This window comes from Oncorhynchus keta, chromosome 9 (assembly GCF_023373465.1).
Source record: "Oncorhynchus keta strain PuntledgeMale-10-30-2019 chromosome 9, Oket_V2, whole genome shotgun sequence".
Taxonomy (NCBI): Eukaryota; Metazoa; Chordata; class Actinopteri; order Salmoniformes; family Salmonidae; genus Oncorhynchus; species Oncorhynchus keta.
This window is the reverse complement of record NC_068429.1, coordinates 15,767,191-15,786,463: the sequence shown is the minus strand read 5'-3', so window position 1 is coordinate 15,786,463 and position 19,273 is coordinate 15,767,191. Positions and strand designations below refer to the sequence as shown.

Below are 19,273 nucleotides of genomic sequence, written 5' to 3'. Positions count from 1 at the left end.
GTCTCGTTGGTAGGGGACAGTTCCATCAAATTAAATTAGGCTCAGGGTGACCATCAATGTAAACCAATGTTCTAATTGTTGTCAGCTCTACCTTCTGTGGTTGCCACTTATGTCTTGTCCTACTCGTACACGACATTATGGGATGTGTAGCCTATCACCTGGTCCACATGATGTGAGGTTAGTTATGGGTTCTTATAGTAATTTGTCAGCAGTGGTGTCCATCATTGAATTAAAGGAACTGTGGGATCATTTCAATACTAACCAAGGATCAGTGGAAGAGTGTACTCTTCAATCTGTGCAAGGCACTGTCCAGTACTGCATTCATAATGTAAACAAAGCAAAACTTGTATGCACAATATTCTCAGGTTTAAATCCTACTTATAACAGATGCAAACAGGCCAACACAATGTTAATCCACATGTTCTGGTCCTGATTCTAATCACTTATTGTAGGTCTATTGGTCCTTCATATTCATTTTCATTTCTGAAATTACATGTTTTAACAGGACCATTTTCACAACTAAACAGGGCAGTCCTACAGAACCCTCAGTCTGTCAAACCTGCCTCTCGCTGTCTCTCTCTCACAAACACACCCAAGGAAGAAGGAGTTTGTGAGTTGTTTCCCGCCAGAGTGTACTCATATACAGATATTTCCTGGTGTCAAAAGTGAAAGTAAACCCCGGGTGTTGCAATCGTGACACGTTGGCACTGAGAAAAGCTTATTTTGGATACCAAAAAGGTACGATGTTTTGTCTCAATAAACACTAAAAGGTTGTATTGTTTTTCTGTATTAAAAAAACTATTATTAGAGGGTGCTTCAGTCAAAGTTTGACCAGTTTTTCTCCTTGTTCTAAAGTAGTGTGTGTAGTGATCAACCATGGTGATCAGTTCGGCTCAGCTGCTTAACATTATGGAGGATCTGGACTCAGGCGGGTTGAAGAGATTTTAGTGGTTCCTGACTCAGGGTGTGTTGAATGACTATCCTCCCATCCCAAAGAGCTTGCTGGAGAATAGAGACAGGATGGACACAGTGGATAAGATGGTGCAGAGCTACAGACTGGACGGTGCTGTGACAATCACTCTGAAGATCCTGGAGAAGATGAACCAGAATAGTCTCGCTGAGAAGTTAAAAAAATACATATAGGTATGTAACATAGTCTTATCTTTTGACTAATATGGGGATATGGGGAGTAATCACTGTGCAGTAATTCTCAATCTAAGAAAGTAATGCATCCCTAGTTGTCTTTTCACATCCTTAACGATGAGCAGCTAGAGAGAAGAGGCTCAGTGGTTCTGCTGACCAAGCTGATAAATAAGGATAAAGCTAAGGGGAGATTCTACCTGGCCCTGTCAGAGGACCTGGAGAAGCAGACAACATCCTGAAAGATGTCATGCATACAGCAAGATTAAAGGGGTGTTGTTCTGAATTCAACACAAGCCAAACGAGAATGAGCAAGAACATCTTCATTTGCCTTGCTGTTTCAAACAAAATTACATTACTGTATACTAATAAGATGATCCAGCAGGGGTTGTTACAAGGCAAACTTAAGACTAACAATATTGTTTGGACCCCAGGAAGTGTAGCTGCTGCCTTGGCAGCTAATTAGGGATCCTAATAAATACAAAATTGTGTAATGTATGGACAGCAAGCACACAGTCGAAATATACATTTATTTTTTTGCCTTTACATGTACATGGCTGTTTGACAAGATTAGGCCTAATACTGGACTGTTGTGGGCTGTATTGCATGGAAAGATAGCCCTTTTTTCTTTTTTACCATTAGCTTGGTTTACAGTGCACTGTTCCTAATTACAGAGTCACTTAGAAATGTCCTTGTTTTTGAAAGAAATACACATTTTTATCCATTAAAATAACATAAAATTGATCAGAAATAGTGTAGACATTGTTAATGTTGTAAATGACTATTGTAGCTGGAAAGGGCAGATCTGGTCCTTCTTTGGACACTGTGTTAACAAACCTCCAAACGGGGTTCAACGCCATACAACACTCCTTTCGTGGGCTCCAACTGCTCTTAAATGCTAGTAAAAATAAGTGCCTGCTCTTCAACCGATTGCTGCCCACACCCTCAGCTTCCTATTTCACAACAAAGCCTCCTTCACTCATGCCGCCAAACCATACCCTTGTAAAACTGACTATCCTACCGATCCTTGATTTAGGCGATGTCATTTACACAATAGCCCCCAACACTCTTCTCAACAAATTGGATGTAGTTTATCACAGTGCCATCTGTATGCTCTCGTTGGCTGGCCCTCACTACATATCCGTCGCCAAACCCACTAGCTCCAGGTCATCTATAAGTCTTTGCTAGGTAAAGCTCCGCCTTATCTCAGCTCATTGGTCACCATAGCAACACCCACCTGCAGCACGCGCTCCAGCAGGTACAGATATCAACCCTATAGAAAATCTTTGGAGGGAGTTGAAAGTCCGTGTTCCCCAGCAACAGCCCCAAAACATCACTGCTCTAGAGGAGATCTGCATGGAGGAATGGGCCAAAATACCAGCAACCGTGTGTGAAAACCTTGTGAAGACTTACAGAAAACGTTTGACCTCTGTCATTGCCAACAAAGGGTATATAACAAAGTATTGAGATAAACTTTTGTTATTGACCAAATACTTATTTTCCACCATCATTTGCAAACAAATTCATTAAAAATCCTATAATGTGATTTTCTGGATTTTTTCCCCCTCATTTTGTCTGTCATAGTTGAAGTGTACCTATGATGAAAATCACAGGCCTCTCATCTTTTTGAGTGGGAGAACTTGCACAATTGGTTGCTGACTAAATACTTTTTTGCCCCACTGCATATTGCACTAGTCTTCCCCAAAGCCAACACTTCCTTTGGCCGCCTTTCCTTCCAGTGCTCTGCTGCCAACGACTGGAACAAATTGCAAAAATCTTTGATTACAGGCTCAAAATGGCCAGAAACAAATAATTTTCTTATGAAACTCGTCAGTCTATTCTTGTTCTTGTTTTGGGGTTTTAGGCTGGGTTTCTGTACAGCACTTTGAGATATCAGCTGATGTAAGAAGGGCTGTATAATTCAATTTGATTTGATTCTGAGAAATGAAGGCAATTCCATGCAAGAAATTGCCAAGAAACTGAAGCTCTGGCACAACGCTGTGTACTACTCCCTTCACAGAACAGCGCAAACTGGCTCTAACCAGAATAGAAAGAGGAGTGGGAGGCCCCGGTGCACAACTGAGCAAGAGGACAAGTACACGAGTGTGTCTAGTTTGAGAAACAGACGCCTCACAAGTCCTCAACTGGCAGCTTCATTAAATAGTACCCACAAAACACCAGTGTCAACGTCAACAGTGAAGAGGCATCTCCGGGATGCTGGCCTTCTAGGCAGAGTTGCAAAGAAAAAGCCCTGTCTCAGACTGGCCAATAAAAATAAAATATGGTTTAAAGAACACAGACACTGGACAGAGAAACTCTGTATTTATCAATTTGATGTTATTTTTAATGGACAAAAAAACATGCTTTTCTTTCAAAAACAAGGACATTTCTAAGTGACGGTAGTGTATGTTAGTCATTATGATTCTTACCACCAAAACAGCAGAAAAAAAATCAATAACCACATTATTCAATGTTCTTGTGATATGAAATGAATAGTTGAAATGACATAGTAATAACATTGACTTACATTTCCTCTAATCAGGGTATTGTATCATCTAGCTTGTCAAATGTGTGGTTCTGTTTACTATGGCAGACATGTACAGAAATATAAATGAATGAGTCCTGGTTCCAGGACATAGTTTCATGGGGACAAATTCCATAATCCTAAAATGCAATGCAAGTCTTATTGACGACATGTGGCACTCATGTCCAATTGAGTGGTGGAAACACTGACAGGGTTTGTCCTCTCCAATGGCAACTGTTGTGGAATGGATGCTTGAAGTCACTCTTTCGTCCACAGTGCCCCCTACAGGTAACTCATAACAGTACCTTTCTTTCCAACCTGATGAGGCTCCAGTGCATAGAACCTGATCACGATCCTGGAGAATACAAGTTAATTAGATAATTAGATTAATGTAATGCAAATTAAATACCCAAACATCATGTTTATATCATTAAAATCTACTAAATGCAATATTATATTCATGCAATATCAAATGAAATCCAGTATATAGTAAATACATATTTTATTGCCCTAAACTACACATCTGCCTGCACTGTCCATAAATCCAGAAACACCATGGCATAACAGATAAGAAACTTGCTAGAGAAGTCAATGTTGAATTGTGCTCTAAAGAGGCTACAGGATACAGGAACTGGTCATAACTGAGTTGTGTTGGACACTCCCACTTTCAATATCAGAGGAGGTATCACATGACTTTGTCCTTTATCCGCAGCAAGCTCCTTGTCGTCTGCATATGAAAACGAATGATTTGTAGCATATTACACACATAATCAGCTACTAACCTGTCTTCAGTAAGACCAAGTTCTCCAATAAGAAAAGGGAAGATATTGGCACTGTGTTCCTTGTTCTTCTCCGCAGTGTCAGTGACACCGATGGCGGACACGGACAGTATGACGCACGGAGCGCAAGTTCCACCCATGAGCATTGGCAGTCCAGGCTTCACCACCAACATCATTCTCTACATAAAAAAAATACAACATAAATGCACACACGAGCACAACTTAGCTAAGCTACAGTAAACTGCAATCTCAATAGAGAATGTTGTATTGGTGATATTTTGTAACCTCTGCTATTTAGCTGCAGTGAGGCAACTTCACTCAGTAGCGTTATTAAATATAGTGTAATGAAACACCAGGGAGCAGGTCTCGAAACCTCGACCTTCGAGCCCGAGGTCCGGCGCGCTATCGACTGTAGTGAACCAGAGCTACCTACTCACCTCTTCGGGTTTGCCTAGAACAGCAGCTGTTTTGGACCCTAGCTTTTTCAAGAAATCCTCAGAAAACTTACTAGCAGGTAAGTTACTTTCCAAATCAATGAATGGCATGACGATTTTGTAAAGAGACCGTTCTGTCAGATGAGATGGCTACAGGGGTCAGTTTACTGCGAGTGTTCACTTTGTTTGAGAAAGCGATTGCACTTCTCTTCTGCGCATTGGTCGTTAGAGAAACGCCTCATGAGCTGTGATTTGTCCGTTCCCACCCAGGTTCATATGCAATATTCACGTTATATTTGATAGCAACCCATGGCATGAAATCCTAATCAATTGTGGACAGTTGCTCTCGTTTATCAACTTTTACATTAAAGCTGCAAAATGTAGCGACCCAACCAAATTTACATAGAAATGTGTGTTACAGATCTGTCATTATCATCGAATGCAAGTTTAAGAAACAGTAGATATGTTTTATGTGTTCTATTTCTATGTGTCCTCTTAAGTTTCGGTTTTGCTTTTTTTACTTTGGGTTTTGTACACCAGCTGAAAACACAATATTTATGGTTATGGAAAATATATATTCACAGTTGTTTATACGGTACAATAACTCTCTACAATATACTTGCTTGTTTTGTGACATAAACATAACATTTTTGCAACCAGAAAGTGGTGGAGCGATTTCTGCATAGTGCATCTTTAAATGATTGTGTTTTTTTATTATAGGTTTTATTACCTTGTCTTTTTTTTTACCAACTGTTGTGATAATTTTATTTGTATTGTCTTATTGTCTATTGATTGACTCTGCTACTTTACATTCATTCTGCAGTTGAGGAAGAGCTGCAAGTAATACTTTCATTGTACTATTTACACATTGTACTATTTACCTGTGCTCCTGACAAATAAACTTTGATTTTATTCAATAGTTTATTCAAATATAATAGTATTTGTGCAGAATAGTGCTGAGCGATTAAACATCACATTTTTTTGTGAGCCCAACGTGCAGTGTCTCCGGGGATGCGTTCGTAAATTCACGCTGACTATCTATTCCGATTTCAGAGTGCTCTCCTCTGAGTGTGCCAGAGTGCAGAATAACAATTGAATTTACGAGACGCGCAACACACATATGACCTGTGTCAGTAAAAGTCGGCAAAAAACGTAATTAAATTGTTGCCAGCAGCACAGATACAGTCACTAACGCTCTAGATAACATGAACAACCTAACCAGTTATTCTAGGAGGAGAAAAATGGGGTGTTCTCATGTATGTCTGAAGGGAGTTGTAGTTTTCATTAAACATATTCAACCGAGTTCAGGTCAGAAACGTGGTAATTAACTACAATCCCACACTCCATTGCGCCATTTTCCCCGAGGTTTCACTCTCGCCAAAATAAGCCCAAAAAGTATTTGATCCCCTGCTGATTTTGTGCGTTTGCCCACTGACAAAGAAATGATCAGTCTATAATTTTAATGGTAGGTTTATTTGAACAGTGAGACAGAATAACAACAAAAAAATCCAGAAAAACGCATGTCAAAAATTTTATAAATTGATTTGCATTTTAAGTATTCTTTTGCAATTACATTTACTTTTGATGAGTATATTTAAAACCAAATACTTTTAGACTTTTACTCAAGTAGTATTTTACTGGGTGACTTTCACTTTTACTTGAGTAAAAGTACAGGTATCTTCATAGAAATGACTCAAACATGACAGTTGGGGACTTTTTCCACCACTGCTTGTTTGAATAGTGCATAAGTAGTCAAAACATTACAGGCAGATGACACCGGTTTTTCAGCTCATGGCTGCACTTCCTGTGCTTGTGACCACAGAAGAAGGCAACAAGAATAGGGTTGAATGGGGGAACCCTCTCCCTTTTCCCGGGAATAAATAACTGTGAGAAACAGGTAAATTATAATAAATTATTTATGTGAACAGCATGGCATGAATTGGAACTATTAAATTATATGCAATGTTTAAATCTGGCTTCTCTACAGCCTCTGCATGATGAATCAAAGGGTGGGGGCAGACAGCCCATTGCATTATAGAGTGTAGTTCACAATGCATGTAGACTTAGGCCTACATTTACTGCAGTATAGCCTAAGCTACAGTAATATAAAGACCGAATGCGCGTCTCATCTACCCATCTCCATCTGGCTTTCGCGGGGGGGACAACTTATTTTTTAATTTAAAGATAATAATTTTTTAAATTACAGCTGCAAAGTTTTAAAACGCCTATTGTTGCTTTAAACCAGTGCATATGTGAGCACTTTCACAGTCTCTCTCTCTCTCTCTCTCTCTCTCTCTCTCTCTCTCTCTCTCTCTCTCTCTCTCTCTCTCTCTCTTTCTCCATCAACTCCCTTGAAATTACATCCAAAATACGATTGCGTAATGCGCAAGAGACAGAGGATATAAGTTAAACGCTTATTATGTATAACCCATCATTAACTAGCTAAATGTAAGGCTAATACTGCATTGAATGTATTTCCTGAAAAGGGTAGGCTAGGATATCTATATACAGTGCATTCGGAAAGTATTCAGACCCCTTGACTTGTTCCACATTTTTTAACATTACAGCTTTATTCTAAAACGTATTAAATCATTTTTTCCCCTCATTAATCTACACACAATAACCAATAGTGACAAAGCAAAAACAGTTTTTTTTTACATTTTTGCAAATGTATTTTAAAAATAAACTGAAATATCACATTTACATAAGTATTCAGACCCTTTACTCAGTACTTGTTGAAGCACCTTCGGCAGCGATTACAGCCTCGAGTCTTCTTGGGTGTGATGCTACAAGCTTGGCACACCTGTATTTGGGGAGTTTCTCCCATTCCTCTCTGCAGATCCTCTCAAGCTCTGTCAGGTTGGATGGGGAGCGTTGCTGCACAGCTATTTTCAGGTCTCTCCAGAGATGCTCGATCAGGTTCATGTCCGGGCTCTGGCTGGGCCACTCAAGGACATTCACAGAATTATCCCGAAGCCACTCTTGCGTTGTCTTGGCTGTGTGCTTAGGGTCGTTGTCCGGTTGGAAGGTGAACCTTCACCCTAGTCTGAGGTCCTGAGCTCTCTGGAGCAGGTTTTCATCAAGGATCTCTCTGTACTTTGCTCTGTTCATCTTTCCCTTGATCCTGATTAGTCTCGCAGTCCCTGCTGCTGAAAAACATCCCCATCGCATGATGCCGCCACCACCATGCTTCACTATAGGAATGATTCCAGGTTTCCTCTAGACGTGACATTTGGCATTCAGGCCAAAGAGTTAAATATTGATTTCATCAGACCAGAGAATCTTGTTTCCTTATGATCTGAGAGTCTTTAGGTTTATTATGGCAAACTCCAAGCAGGCTGTCATGCCTTTTACTGAGGAGCGGCTTCCGTCTGGCCACTCTACCATAAGGGCCTGATTGGTGGAGTGCTACAGAGATGGTTGTCCTTCTGGAAGGTTCTCCTATCTCCACAGAGGAATTCTGAAGCTCTGTCAAAGTGACCATCAGGTTCTTGGTCACCTCCCTGACCAAGGCCCTTCTCCCCGATTGCTCAGTTTGGCCAGGCAGCCAGATCAAGGAAGGGTCTTAGTGGTTCCAAACTTCTTCCATTTAAGAATGATGGAGGCCACTGTGTACATGGGGACCTTCAATGCTGCAGACATTTTTTGGTACTCTTCCCCAGATCTGTGCCTCGACACAATCCTGGGTGTTAAGAAGCGTGGTTAGGTGGGTCATTTTTCGGAGGACGCAACCTTTCATGTAATCCAATATAATACATTTTAGAATAAGGCTGTAACTTAACAAAATGTAGAATAAGTGAAAGGGTCTGAATACTTTCCGAATGCACTGTAAATGGCACACAAGCATTCAAGCAATCAAAGTTTATTTGTGGCTGTATTTAAATGAATACATCCACAAACACTGGCCAATGTGGGTGGGCTTTCCTCACCACAGGGGGAAGGTCCTCTTCTTGTCGTGGCCCATGCGGTTGCGGTTGATGGTGGTGGAGCAGGGAACAGCGTCCAGGTGGTGGGAGCTGTTGGGCAGTGTGGGGACCCACTGGCTGTTCCTCTTCACCTTCTGCTCCCTGAGATGGACAGAGAAATGGGGACATTTGAGAATGTAAGACTGTGACCAATGAAACCCATTTGGGTTTTTAATCCATTTTAGAACAAGGCTGTAACGTAACAAATTGTGGAAAAAGTCGAGTGGTCTGAATACTTTCCGAATGCACTGTATATGCATCAAACTACGAATTATACAAATAGGCCCTACTATATTTCAAAATCAAATTCGCTATATTTTGAAATCAAATTCGCTAGCCTATACTTTTTACTTTGTAGGCTGTCACGACTGCTCCCGCTCTCCCTCTCTGGCGTTCGAGGGCGCCAGGCTGCCCTTCATTATGCACACCTGTCACCTTCATTACGAGCAGCTGCGCAATATTGGACTCACCTGGACACCTACCTTGTTTAATACCCCCTATATAACTGTCTGCTCCCCCATTTGTTCCCTGTGTCAGCATTAATGTATTTATGTGTTCATGTCCAGATGCTGGCCTGTCCTGTTCCCATTAAATGTTCACTCCCTGTACCTGTTTATCGTCTCTACCAGCGTCGATCCTTACAGAATGCTGACAGCACGAAAAGAAGCATCAGGGAGTTTTGGTTTTTGTTTTGGTTGGTGACGTCGGGTCCGGGTGTGCCTCAGCTAGCTCGTCGGGCTTCCACGCCTTAGCTGGCTCAAGAGTTCTTCTTGCCTCGGTGGGCTCGTCAAGCGCCCACCCCACATCATGCTTCAGCCGGCCCATCAAGCTCCCACTTCTCAGCCGGTTCGTGGGGCTCCCACGCCTCAGCGGGATCGTCAGGCTTTCACGCCTGTGCCGGTTCGTCAGACTCCCACGCCTCAGCCGGCTTGTCGGGCTTCTACGCCCCCAGCCGGCTTATCCAGCGCCCTTGCCTCAGCCGGCCCACCATGCTCGCCGGGTGGTGCCCCTAGAGGGGGGGTACTGTCACGCCCGCTCCCGCTCGAGGGTGCCAGACCTTCCGGTTACTAGTCCAACGCTCTAACCACTAGGCTACGCTGCCGCCCCATATAATACAATACAGTATAGTAATACAGTTTAAACTCAAAACATTTGCTGACTGGAGCTCATTTAATTTATTTCCCCAAGAAAGCCATAGCTAGCTACAAAAGCATGGGCTTTTATGTTTTTCTGTTGCGCGTAATGTGCAGTAACCTATGAATCATATATGTATTGGACAATAATTTGGGCTTTTAAAAAAAAATGTTGTTAATGTAGGGCTCATAAAATGTATTTAATATATGACTCATCAGGCTCAGGTAGCATCAGGTTTGAATTTTCATGCTGATCAGAGCTCTAATCAAACCCAGACACACATTAAGTCATAATTATGTTTGGTTAATTTGGAATAAGATTTTATTTTAATATTTACCACTGTAGCAATACAACAAACTATCATGGTCCAAACACACCAAGAAAGTTGTGAAAAGGGCACGACAACACCTTTTCCCCCTCAGGAGACTGAAAAGATTTGGCATGGGTCCTCAGATCCTCAAAAAGTTCTAAAGCTGCACTATCGAAAGCATCCTGACTGGTTACATCACCGCCTGGTCTGGCAACTGCTTGGCATCCGACCTTAAGGAGCTACAGAGGGTAGTGCGTACAGCCAAATACATCACTGGGGCCAAGCTTCCTGCCATCCAGGACCTATATACCAGGCGGTGTCAGAGGAAGAGCCCAAAAAATGTCAAAGACTCCAGCCACCCGTCATCGGCTGTTCTCTCTGCTACCACACAGCAAGCGCTACCGGAACGCCAAGTCTGGGTCCAAAGGCTCCTACCCCAAAGCCATAAGACTGCTGAACAACTAATCAAATGACCACCCGGACTGTTTGCATTGACCCCCCCCCCCCTTTGTTTTTACGCTGCTGCTACTCGCTGTTTATTATCTATGCATTGTCACTTTACCCCTACCTACACGTACAAATGACCTTGACTAACCTGTATCCCCACATGTTCACTCAGTACCGGTACCACCTGTATATAGCCTCATTAATGTTATTTTATTGTGTTACTTTATTCATTTTCTTTTACTTGAGTTATTTAGTAAATATTTTCTTAACTCTATTTTCTTAAAACTGCATTTCACATTAAGGTCTACACATGTTGTGTTCAGCGCATGTGACAAATACAATTGGATTTTTATTGCATTTGAAATAAATAGGAGAATTGTTAAATTAGCATAATTGAAAGACCCTCTCCCAAAGTTTTACTGTGTTGCATTTAGGTGACTCGTAGCATTCAGGGGGTCTGTTACCCCCACTGGTCCCCCGTAATCCAAATCGAGTGATGATGATTGGAGGACAATATTTGCGGGCTCTGTTAATTTAGGGCCACCTGCTACATCATGGACTACCTTTATGACATTATGTTGTTATGGAGGCACACAGGAGAGAATACTTTGATCCCTCATCAGTCGTCACTGTCTTGCATCCTTTATTAGGCTAATCAATTAGGCATAATAAGTCAAACTAGTAGGAACCCAAGATGCTAGAGTCATGAATAAATAAACAATAAATAAGCTAAACAGTTCATATTCCTTTTTATGGGGCGGCAGGGTAGCCTAGTGGTTAGAGCGTTGGACTAGTAACTGGAAGGTTGCAAGGTTCAAACCCCCCTACCTGACAAGGATCAAAGCCCCTGAACAGGCAGTTTAACCCACTGTTCCTAGGCTGTCATTGAAAATAAGAATTTGTTCTTAACTGACTGGCATAGTTAAATAAAGGTAAAAAAAAAAAAAAAAATCTTATTGCAGTTTTACAGTGTCAGTGACTTTGACATCACAGACAAAAGCTTTGTCTACATATATTCAACGTTTCTCGAGGTTTCTCTTCTGTATCTTCCTCCTCGCAAAGCCAAGGGTTTTACCTAGCCATCTGCAGCGCGCAAAAAGTTATTTGAAAAAGTTTTGATTGAGATTGTTTACTAGAAAAAATATAATGAAAACATTCAGATGCACAATTTTATATAAAAAACGCTTGCATGTTGGGTTATGTCGAATTATATGAGATCAGTAAATGAGTAGGGTAGCAGGTAGCCTAGTGGTTAGAGCATTGGGCCCTTGAGCAAACCACTTGCTCCAGGGTCGCTATTGATAATGGCAGACCCTGGCCATTAAAGGCTCCTGAGTGGTGCAGCGGTCTAAAGCACTACATCTCAGTGCTAGAGGTGTCACTACAGACGCTGGTTTGATCCTGGGCTGTATCACAACTGGCCGTGATCGGGAGTTTCATAGGGCGGTGCACAATTGGCCCAGCGTCGTCCGGGTTAGGGTAGGGTTTGGCCGGGGTAGGCTGACATTGTAAAATAAGAATTTGTTCTTAACTGACTTGCCTAGTTTTAAAAAAAAGGTTAAATAAATAAATTATCCCACTCTCTGAGGGTGTATCACGGTGAGTTAGGATATGCAAATAACACATTTCCAATTCACACATGCATAGTAATGCACACTTCTACATTTGTGAAATAGGACAGATATAAGCACCCATCAAATTATTATTAAACAAGTAATTACATTTCAGAGATCTCAAGTTCTGCTCCCGTCCAGCAGGTGGTACTGGAGCATCGGGTTGAGGACCAACAGGCTCCAAAAGAGCTTATTTTCCCAGGCCATAAGACTGTTTAATAGCATAAAACTTGAATAGCTGACCACCCCTGCCCTCTCTCTCTTCCACAGACTACCTGCACGGACTCTATGCCCATCCTTAGGTCTCTACCACTTAGCCACATACACCTACACTGACACTCTTCACATCCACGTATACACACACTCCCCACTGACACCTCACACTCAATCATTACCATGCACGCACCACATATGCTGCTGCCATAATTGATTGATTTATTATAGGGATTCATATTACCATCCGATGCTGCTGTATTGTTTGTCACGATTATTATTTTCCTTCAGTATTTATCCTGCTACCAGCCACTTTAACCTTTTACTGCAGTGGGCTAAATCAGGGTCACACTAAGTGTTTATTGGTAGTCTTCAACAAATCTACCTTGAAACAAAAGTATACACCTCACACATGGTTATGGGCTTAAAAAAAGAAGACATCTGTACCATGTCAGATATGAAGTTGAAATGTATTCAATTTTGAGTTTGCATCCCAATATTACACTTTATATACATCACAAAAGTCTGAAATATAACAAAAATGTTTGATGTAGAAACACCAGATTTTCTCCAGTTAAAACAAAATAAAGTTCTATTAAATATGAAATGATGAAAAAGATGAATAACATTCCACCCATCAGGCCACTAGATCATTTGACTGCAGGAAAGGGCTACCACTTGTTTACATGTACATTATTGTGGTCCTTCTGTGGCTCAGTTGGTAGAGCATGGCGCTTGTAACGCCAGGGTAGTGGGTTCGATTCCCGGGACCACCCATACGTAGAATGTATGCGCACATGACTGTAAGTCGCTTTGGATAAAAGCGTCTGCTAAATGGCATATATTATATTATTATATTATTATATTATTTCTACCTCAATCACTCCAGTACCCCTGCACATTGTAACAATGGCATTGGCACTGCACTCACCTGTATACAGTATACCTTAACTGCACTTACCTGTATATAGTATACTTTAACTATATTCTCCTGTTTCTTTTCTTTTCTTTCTTCTCACACAGTTCACATGTTTTATTTCACATCTATATATCTAATCTATGTTAACGTTTATTGTGCATTGTTGGGAAAGAGCTCATAAGTTAAGCATACTGTACGGTGTTACACCTGCTGTATCCTGTGCATGTGACATTACATTTTTTAACTAAAACTGAGTGGCAACACTTACTGATAATTCAGATGCTTTCCTCAATTGTCTTAGATCAGGCTGCATGTAACTGGTTTACAAATCACTAGATAGAACTCAATGTGTATCTACTCATGGTATTAAATCAGGTTTCCTGGATATTATGAAAGGTGTCCCGCAAGGGTCGATTCTGGGTCCTGTACTTTTTACTGTTTACATAGGCTAGGTTACATAGGCGAGTGGTTAGAGCGTTGCTGGATCGAATCCCCGAGCTGACAAGGTAAAAAAAAATCAAGAACAAGGCAGTTAACCTCACTGTTCCCCGGTAGGCCATCATTGTAAATAAGAATTTGTTCTTAACTGACTTGCCTAGTTAAATAAAACTTTTTTTTAAAAATAACAATATCAACTTGTTTGTAAAATGTTTTAACCTGCTTGTATGCTGATGATACTGTTGTGTATGCTATTGACTCCACAGTTGACCAGGCTCTATCTGAACCTATATTACAGAAAAACTTTATTGTCCTGAAATTAGTATAGAATGCAGGTAAAACTAAGTATATGTTTATTGCGCTCTAGAGTGCATAAAAATAACTCTGGTTATTTGGTTTGTGTCCATATTGATCAAGTTCCTAGGCGACAATTTTAGTACTCATCACTGCATTCTCTACCAGAAAGTTGGTTGGCTCGCTTTGACGTCACATAGGTTGATAGATTGCTATGTTTTCATTCATAAAGCCCTTTTACAAAAAGTCTCACTGTACCAACATCAAACTTTAGACATACGAGTTACCACACCCGGGCTCAGTGAGGTGAACTCTGGAAATTCCTTTGGTCTCTAGTCTACTGAGTTAGGTAAATCACATTTTCTTACACCTTATTTGTGGAACAATGTTTTGGTGTCTCTAGGGCAATTCAGAAAGCTGATTGAGGACCTTATTATTGATGAATATGTTTCGTTTTTTATGATCGTGTTTTTCTTTCTGCTTGCATTTTGTATTTATAGTGAACAAAAATATAACATGCAACAACATGAACGATTTTACTGAGTTACAGTTAATATAAGTTAATATATAATCAGTCCATTCAAATGCCCTAATCTATGGATTTCACATGACTGGGCAGGGGTGCAGCAATGGGTGGGGCATAAGGCATAGGCCCACCCACTTGGCAGGCATGCCCACCCACTGGATAGCCAATAATGAGTTTTTCCCAATAAAAGGGCTTTATTACAGACAGAAATACTCCTCACCCCCCCTGCCCCCACCTCAGACGATCCCAGTGAAAAAGCCAGATGGGGAGGTCCTGGCCTGGTGTGATTACACGTGGTCTGTGGTTGTGAGGCCGGTTGGATGTACTGCCAAATTCTGTAAAACAACATTTGAGGCAGTTTATGATAGAGAAATAAACATGACATTATCTGGAAACAGCTCTGGTAGACATTACTGCAGTCAGCATGTTAATTGCACGCTCCCTCAAAATTTGAGACATCTGTGGCATTGTGTTGTGTGACAAATCTGCACATTTTAAAGTGGCCTTTTATTGGCCCCAGCACAAAGTGCATCTGTGTAATGGTCATGCTATTTAGCTTCTTGATAGTCCACACCTGTCAGGTGCATGGATTATCTTGGCAAAGGAGAAATATGAACAAAGGAGGGGTATAAACAAATTTGTGCACAAAATTTGAGAGAAATAAGCTTTTGTGTGTATGTAAAATGTCTGGGATTTTTTATTTCAGATCATGAAACATGTGACAAACACTTTACATGTTGCCTTTATATTTTTGTTCAGTGTGTATTTTCTGTAATTTGTGTAATTCATGGCTAATCTGTAAAGAGACCTTGGTCTCAGTATGACTCCCTGATAAAATAAAGGTTAAATAAAACTACCACCCACAGATTTCATGTGTTGTGTTTATCTCATTGTAATGCTGTTACCTAACAAAGAAATCACCACAGATAAAGGGGAGAGGGCTCTTATTCTTCCTTTGTTTAATGTAGGAAAATGTATATATATATATATATTGTAGCGACCCGCACAGACAGCTGTGTGTTATGTGTTAGGCTAGTAGGTGGTACTTACCAGTACCCAGTGTTCGCGGGGTCCGACATGCCAATCAATCTGCCAATCACGGGAATGCCTGGAATGTTCTGATGCCGGGCATCCTGGCGGTTGGCGGAATGTCGCGTGGAGGGGGATTGGGCATGGGGATGGAGCATTGGAAGTTAAGACCAGGTTTAGCCTTTGTTCTCTCTCTTACGTCTGGGCTTCACAAGAGAAGGTCACGATTAGCTTGTGGGTTATCTTTCATTTATTTGGCGTGGGCTACGGCCAAACAATTGTTCCTTTATGATCTAGTCAGTTCATTACAATATATATATATAGTAGTATTTATTATATATATATATATATATATATATATATAACACCTTCATCTTAATACTGTAGAATTCCATTAATTCCTATGGAGCAGGGGATTCCAAACGTTTTCAATTGGGGTCCCCCTTCTAGCATTGGGGAACCCCCCCCTTTGCACACACACCACGTCTAATTCTATGGGCACAAGCACAAACTGTTCACACCCCTCTTGTTGGTAGAGAGAATTTTGCAGGTTTAAAGCTTATTTCCTGCAATTCTACAAATTTTGCCATGGGTTGCCAAGACAAATTTGCTATTATAAAGCACATTTTCTTGCAATTCTATATATTTTGCCATGTCTATTGTGTATTCATGTGATATTTGAGTGACCAAAAAATTACAACAATATCTATGGTAAAAATAAAAAAAAACATAAAATTATGTTAGCTGACATGGGCTAGTTGATCTGGACATTTCTGACAAGTTATAAATAGTTCTCTATGGTATGCAATGACTAACGTGACAAGAGGAACTGATGATGCACAATTTTGAAATTGCACCTTGCACATTATACTATAGATCACTTTCTGTGTTTCAAACATTGCCGCACGAGGGCGATGCGCGAAAGTTGGTGGCAGAATAAGGGGGAGTTCTTATAGAACACCAGCAAAAAAATACTATATTTATTAAAGGTTGTTTATGAATGCATTTCACACTACATTTAGATAAAAATTGAATGACATATGAATGTCGTGCTTAATATAATGTTTGTGTCATCACCGCAAATCAACTGCATTGTACTTAAAAAACACCAACTTCAACCAGTAAAATTGCTCTTTGGCTAGCTTTTGCAACAGCCTATATCAATGACTGTTAGCATTCTAGCTACCAACTGCTGCATCCCAAAGTCATTTAGCAAATATCCCAACCAAATATAATCTTAACGACTGTTAAGACAAGAATCAAAACATCATTGTAAGCGTGTGAAAACTAAACATTTTTATTTTGTTTAGAAGTAATAAAACCGTAAATCTAGGCTATGTTGAATGGGTGAAGATGGTGATGGCTTTCTTAGTGCGTCTAGGGGCATGGGCATCTATGTGTGAGATCAATGTGTCGTGTACTGCAACAAGGGACAACCCCTCGCGCCTGCCCCACAGTTTGGGAACCACTGCTAAGGAGGACTGCTTCTTCTTGGGAGTGCCAATATGGCCGACCGGTGGCTTCAAAGCCTCTCATTGGCCAGTACATTGCATGCGCAATCCAGGGTTTATTGGCATGTTCATGTGCTATTTCTAGGATACTATTTAGTAAAACTGCCAGTTGAGGACTTGTGAGGGGTCTGTTTCTCAAACTAGACACTCTAATGTACCTTTTTAAAATGATAAACTTGGATTAGCTAACACAATGTGGCATTGGAACACAGAAGTGATGGTTGCTGATAATGGGCCTCTATACACATATGTAGATATTCCATAAATAATCTGTCGTTTCCAGCTACAATAGTCATTTACAACATTAACAATGTCTACACTGTTTTTCTGATCAATTTGACGTTATTTTAATGGACCAACAAATGCTTTTCTTTCAAAAACAAGGACATTTCTAAGTGACCCCAAACTTTTGAATGTTAGTGTATATATATAATTTATAAATCCAAAATGGATGTAGCAACTACAGATTACCCCTTTAAATCTACCAAAAGTGTGCAAGTCTGAGCATGTGTCCATTAGGCCTATGGATGTTTTTTTTATCAGCATTAATTAGATTGAGCAATAAAAGCCCCACTTGTATTCCATAGACTTTGATCCGCACTATGCAGCTGTTGCAAGAGTGCATTTTTCACTGGCTGTCCACTGGTTTCAAAAACAATGATTGATAGGCAGCTTAAATTTATTTAATTCAACCATTATTGGGTTCAAATACACATTTAGATTTGTGAACAGCCATCCACAACAACCACATTCTGTAAGGCGCAAATAGCTAAATGAAAGAGCAGCAGTGTGATTCACATCAATGCCTATGTAGATATCAATAATAAGCATCGTCATAGACTACACCACTGGTGTCATCCTTACCTCCAAGCATTTATTCAAATTGGATAATCTTTGGACCGTTACCTGTAGTTTACAAAAGAACCAACACATTTGGTGTGTCACCGTTGGAAGACATAGTTTGAACTGTAGTTTACAAAAGCCCTATTCCTACTCCATTTTCCCGCTAAGAACCAGCAAACACATTTCCCGTTCCTGTAGGTTCATGCTCTACAACATCCGCAGAGTACGACCCTGCCTCACACAGGAAGCGGCGCAGGTCCTAATCCAGGCACTTGTCATCTCGTCTTGATTACTGCATAGTTCTCTCACGTCACCCCGCTCCTCCGCTCTCTCCACTGGCTTCCAGTCTCGCATCCGCTACAAGACCATGGTGCTCGCCTTGTGGCACCTCAGTACCTCCAGGCTCTGATCAGGCCCTACACCCAAACAAGGGCACTGCGTTCATCCACCTCTGGCCTGCTCGCCTCCCTACCACTGAGGAAGTACAGTTCCGCTCAGCCCAGTCAAAACTGTTCGCTGCTCTGGCCCCCAATGGTGGAACAAACTCCCTCATGACGCCAGGACAGCGGAGTCAATCACCACCTTCCGGAGACACCTGAAACCCCACCTCTTCAAGGAATACCTAGGATAGTCATTTTTTGGTAAGTAAGGGTAATAATCCTTCTCACCCCCCTTCTCCCCCCCAACAAGATTTAGATGCAAGTGGCTGTTCCACTGGTTTCATAAGGTGTATGCACCAATTTTAAGTCGCTCTGGATAAGAGCGTCTGCTAAATGACTTAAATGTAAATGTAAATGTCATCATAGTAGTCTTTGACTTGTGGTCAGACTCGCTCAGGTGCAGTGGTGTAAAGTACTTAAGTAAAAATACTCTTAATAAGTACTACTAAAGTCATTTTTTGGTGTATCTCTACTTTACTTTAATCTTTATATTTTTGACAACCTTTACTTTTACTTTGCTACATTCTTAAAGAAAATAATGTACTTTTTACTCCTTACATTTTCCATGACACCCAAAAGTACTCGTTACATTTAGAATGTTAAGCAGGGCAGGATAATTGTTCACGCTCTTCTACTGCCTCTGATCTGGCAGACTCACTAAACACAAATGATTCGTTCGTAAATTGTGTCTGAGTGTTGAAAATCGTGTTGTCT

The 19,273-nt window shown here is 40.8% G+C and overlaps 1 protein-coding gene and 1 long non-coding RNA gene across 3 annotated transcripts; one reads left to right on the top strand and one right to left on the bottom strand.

Moving 5' to 3' along the window:
• Positions 1–578: 578 nt before the first annotated feature.
• On the top strand, positions 579–2,156 carry LOC118387333 (uncharacterized). 2 transcript variants are annotated; one of them, XR_004826394.2, is made up of 3 exons: positions 579–738; positions 859–1,143; positions 1,269–2,156. It is a non-coding gene; the product is annotated as an uncharacterized LOC118387333 (long non-coding RNA). The 2 variants fall into 2 exon arrangements; XR_004826395.2 differs by having other exon boundaries at positions 587–738; positions 856–1,143.
• Positions 2,157–3,455: 1,299 nt separating this feature from the next.
• Positions 3,456–5,854, bottom strand: ddt (D-dopachrome tautomerase). Its single transcript, XM_035775563.2, has 3 exons — positions 4,881–5,854; positions 4,447–4,622; positions 3,456–4,019 (listed from the first exon to the last, which is right to left on the bottom strand). Exons 1-3 carry the CDS (start codon positions 4,986–4,988, stop codon positions 3,947–3,949), a joined length of 357 nt encoding a protein of 118 aa, XP_035631456.1. The 5' UTR covers positions 4,989–5,854; the 3' UTR covers positions 3,456–3,946.
• Positions 5,855–19,273: the final 13,419 nt, after the last annotated feature.

Excerpts from the sequence above, each read along its gene's own strand:
- ddt (XM_035775563.2), bottom strand. The coding sequence starts at position 4,988 with ATGCCATTCATTGATTTGGAAAGTAACTTACCTGCTAGTAAGTTTTCT. Across the intron at positions 4,623-4,880 it reads TTCTAGGCAAACCCGAAGAG|AGAATGATGTTGGTGGTGAA; the intron begins GTGAGTAGGTAG and ends TTTTTTATGTAG. Across the intron at positions 4,020-4,446 it reads CTTGGTCTTACTGAAGACAG|GATCGTGATCAGGTTCTATG; the intron begins GTTAGTAGCTGA and ends TGTATTCTCCAG.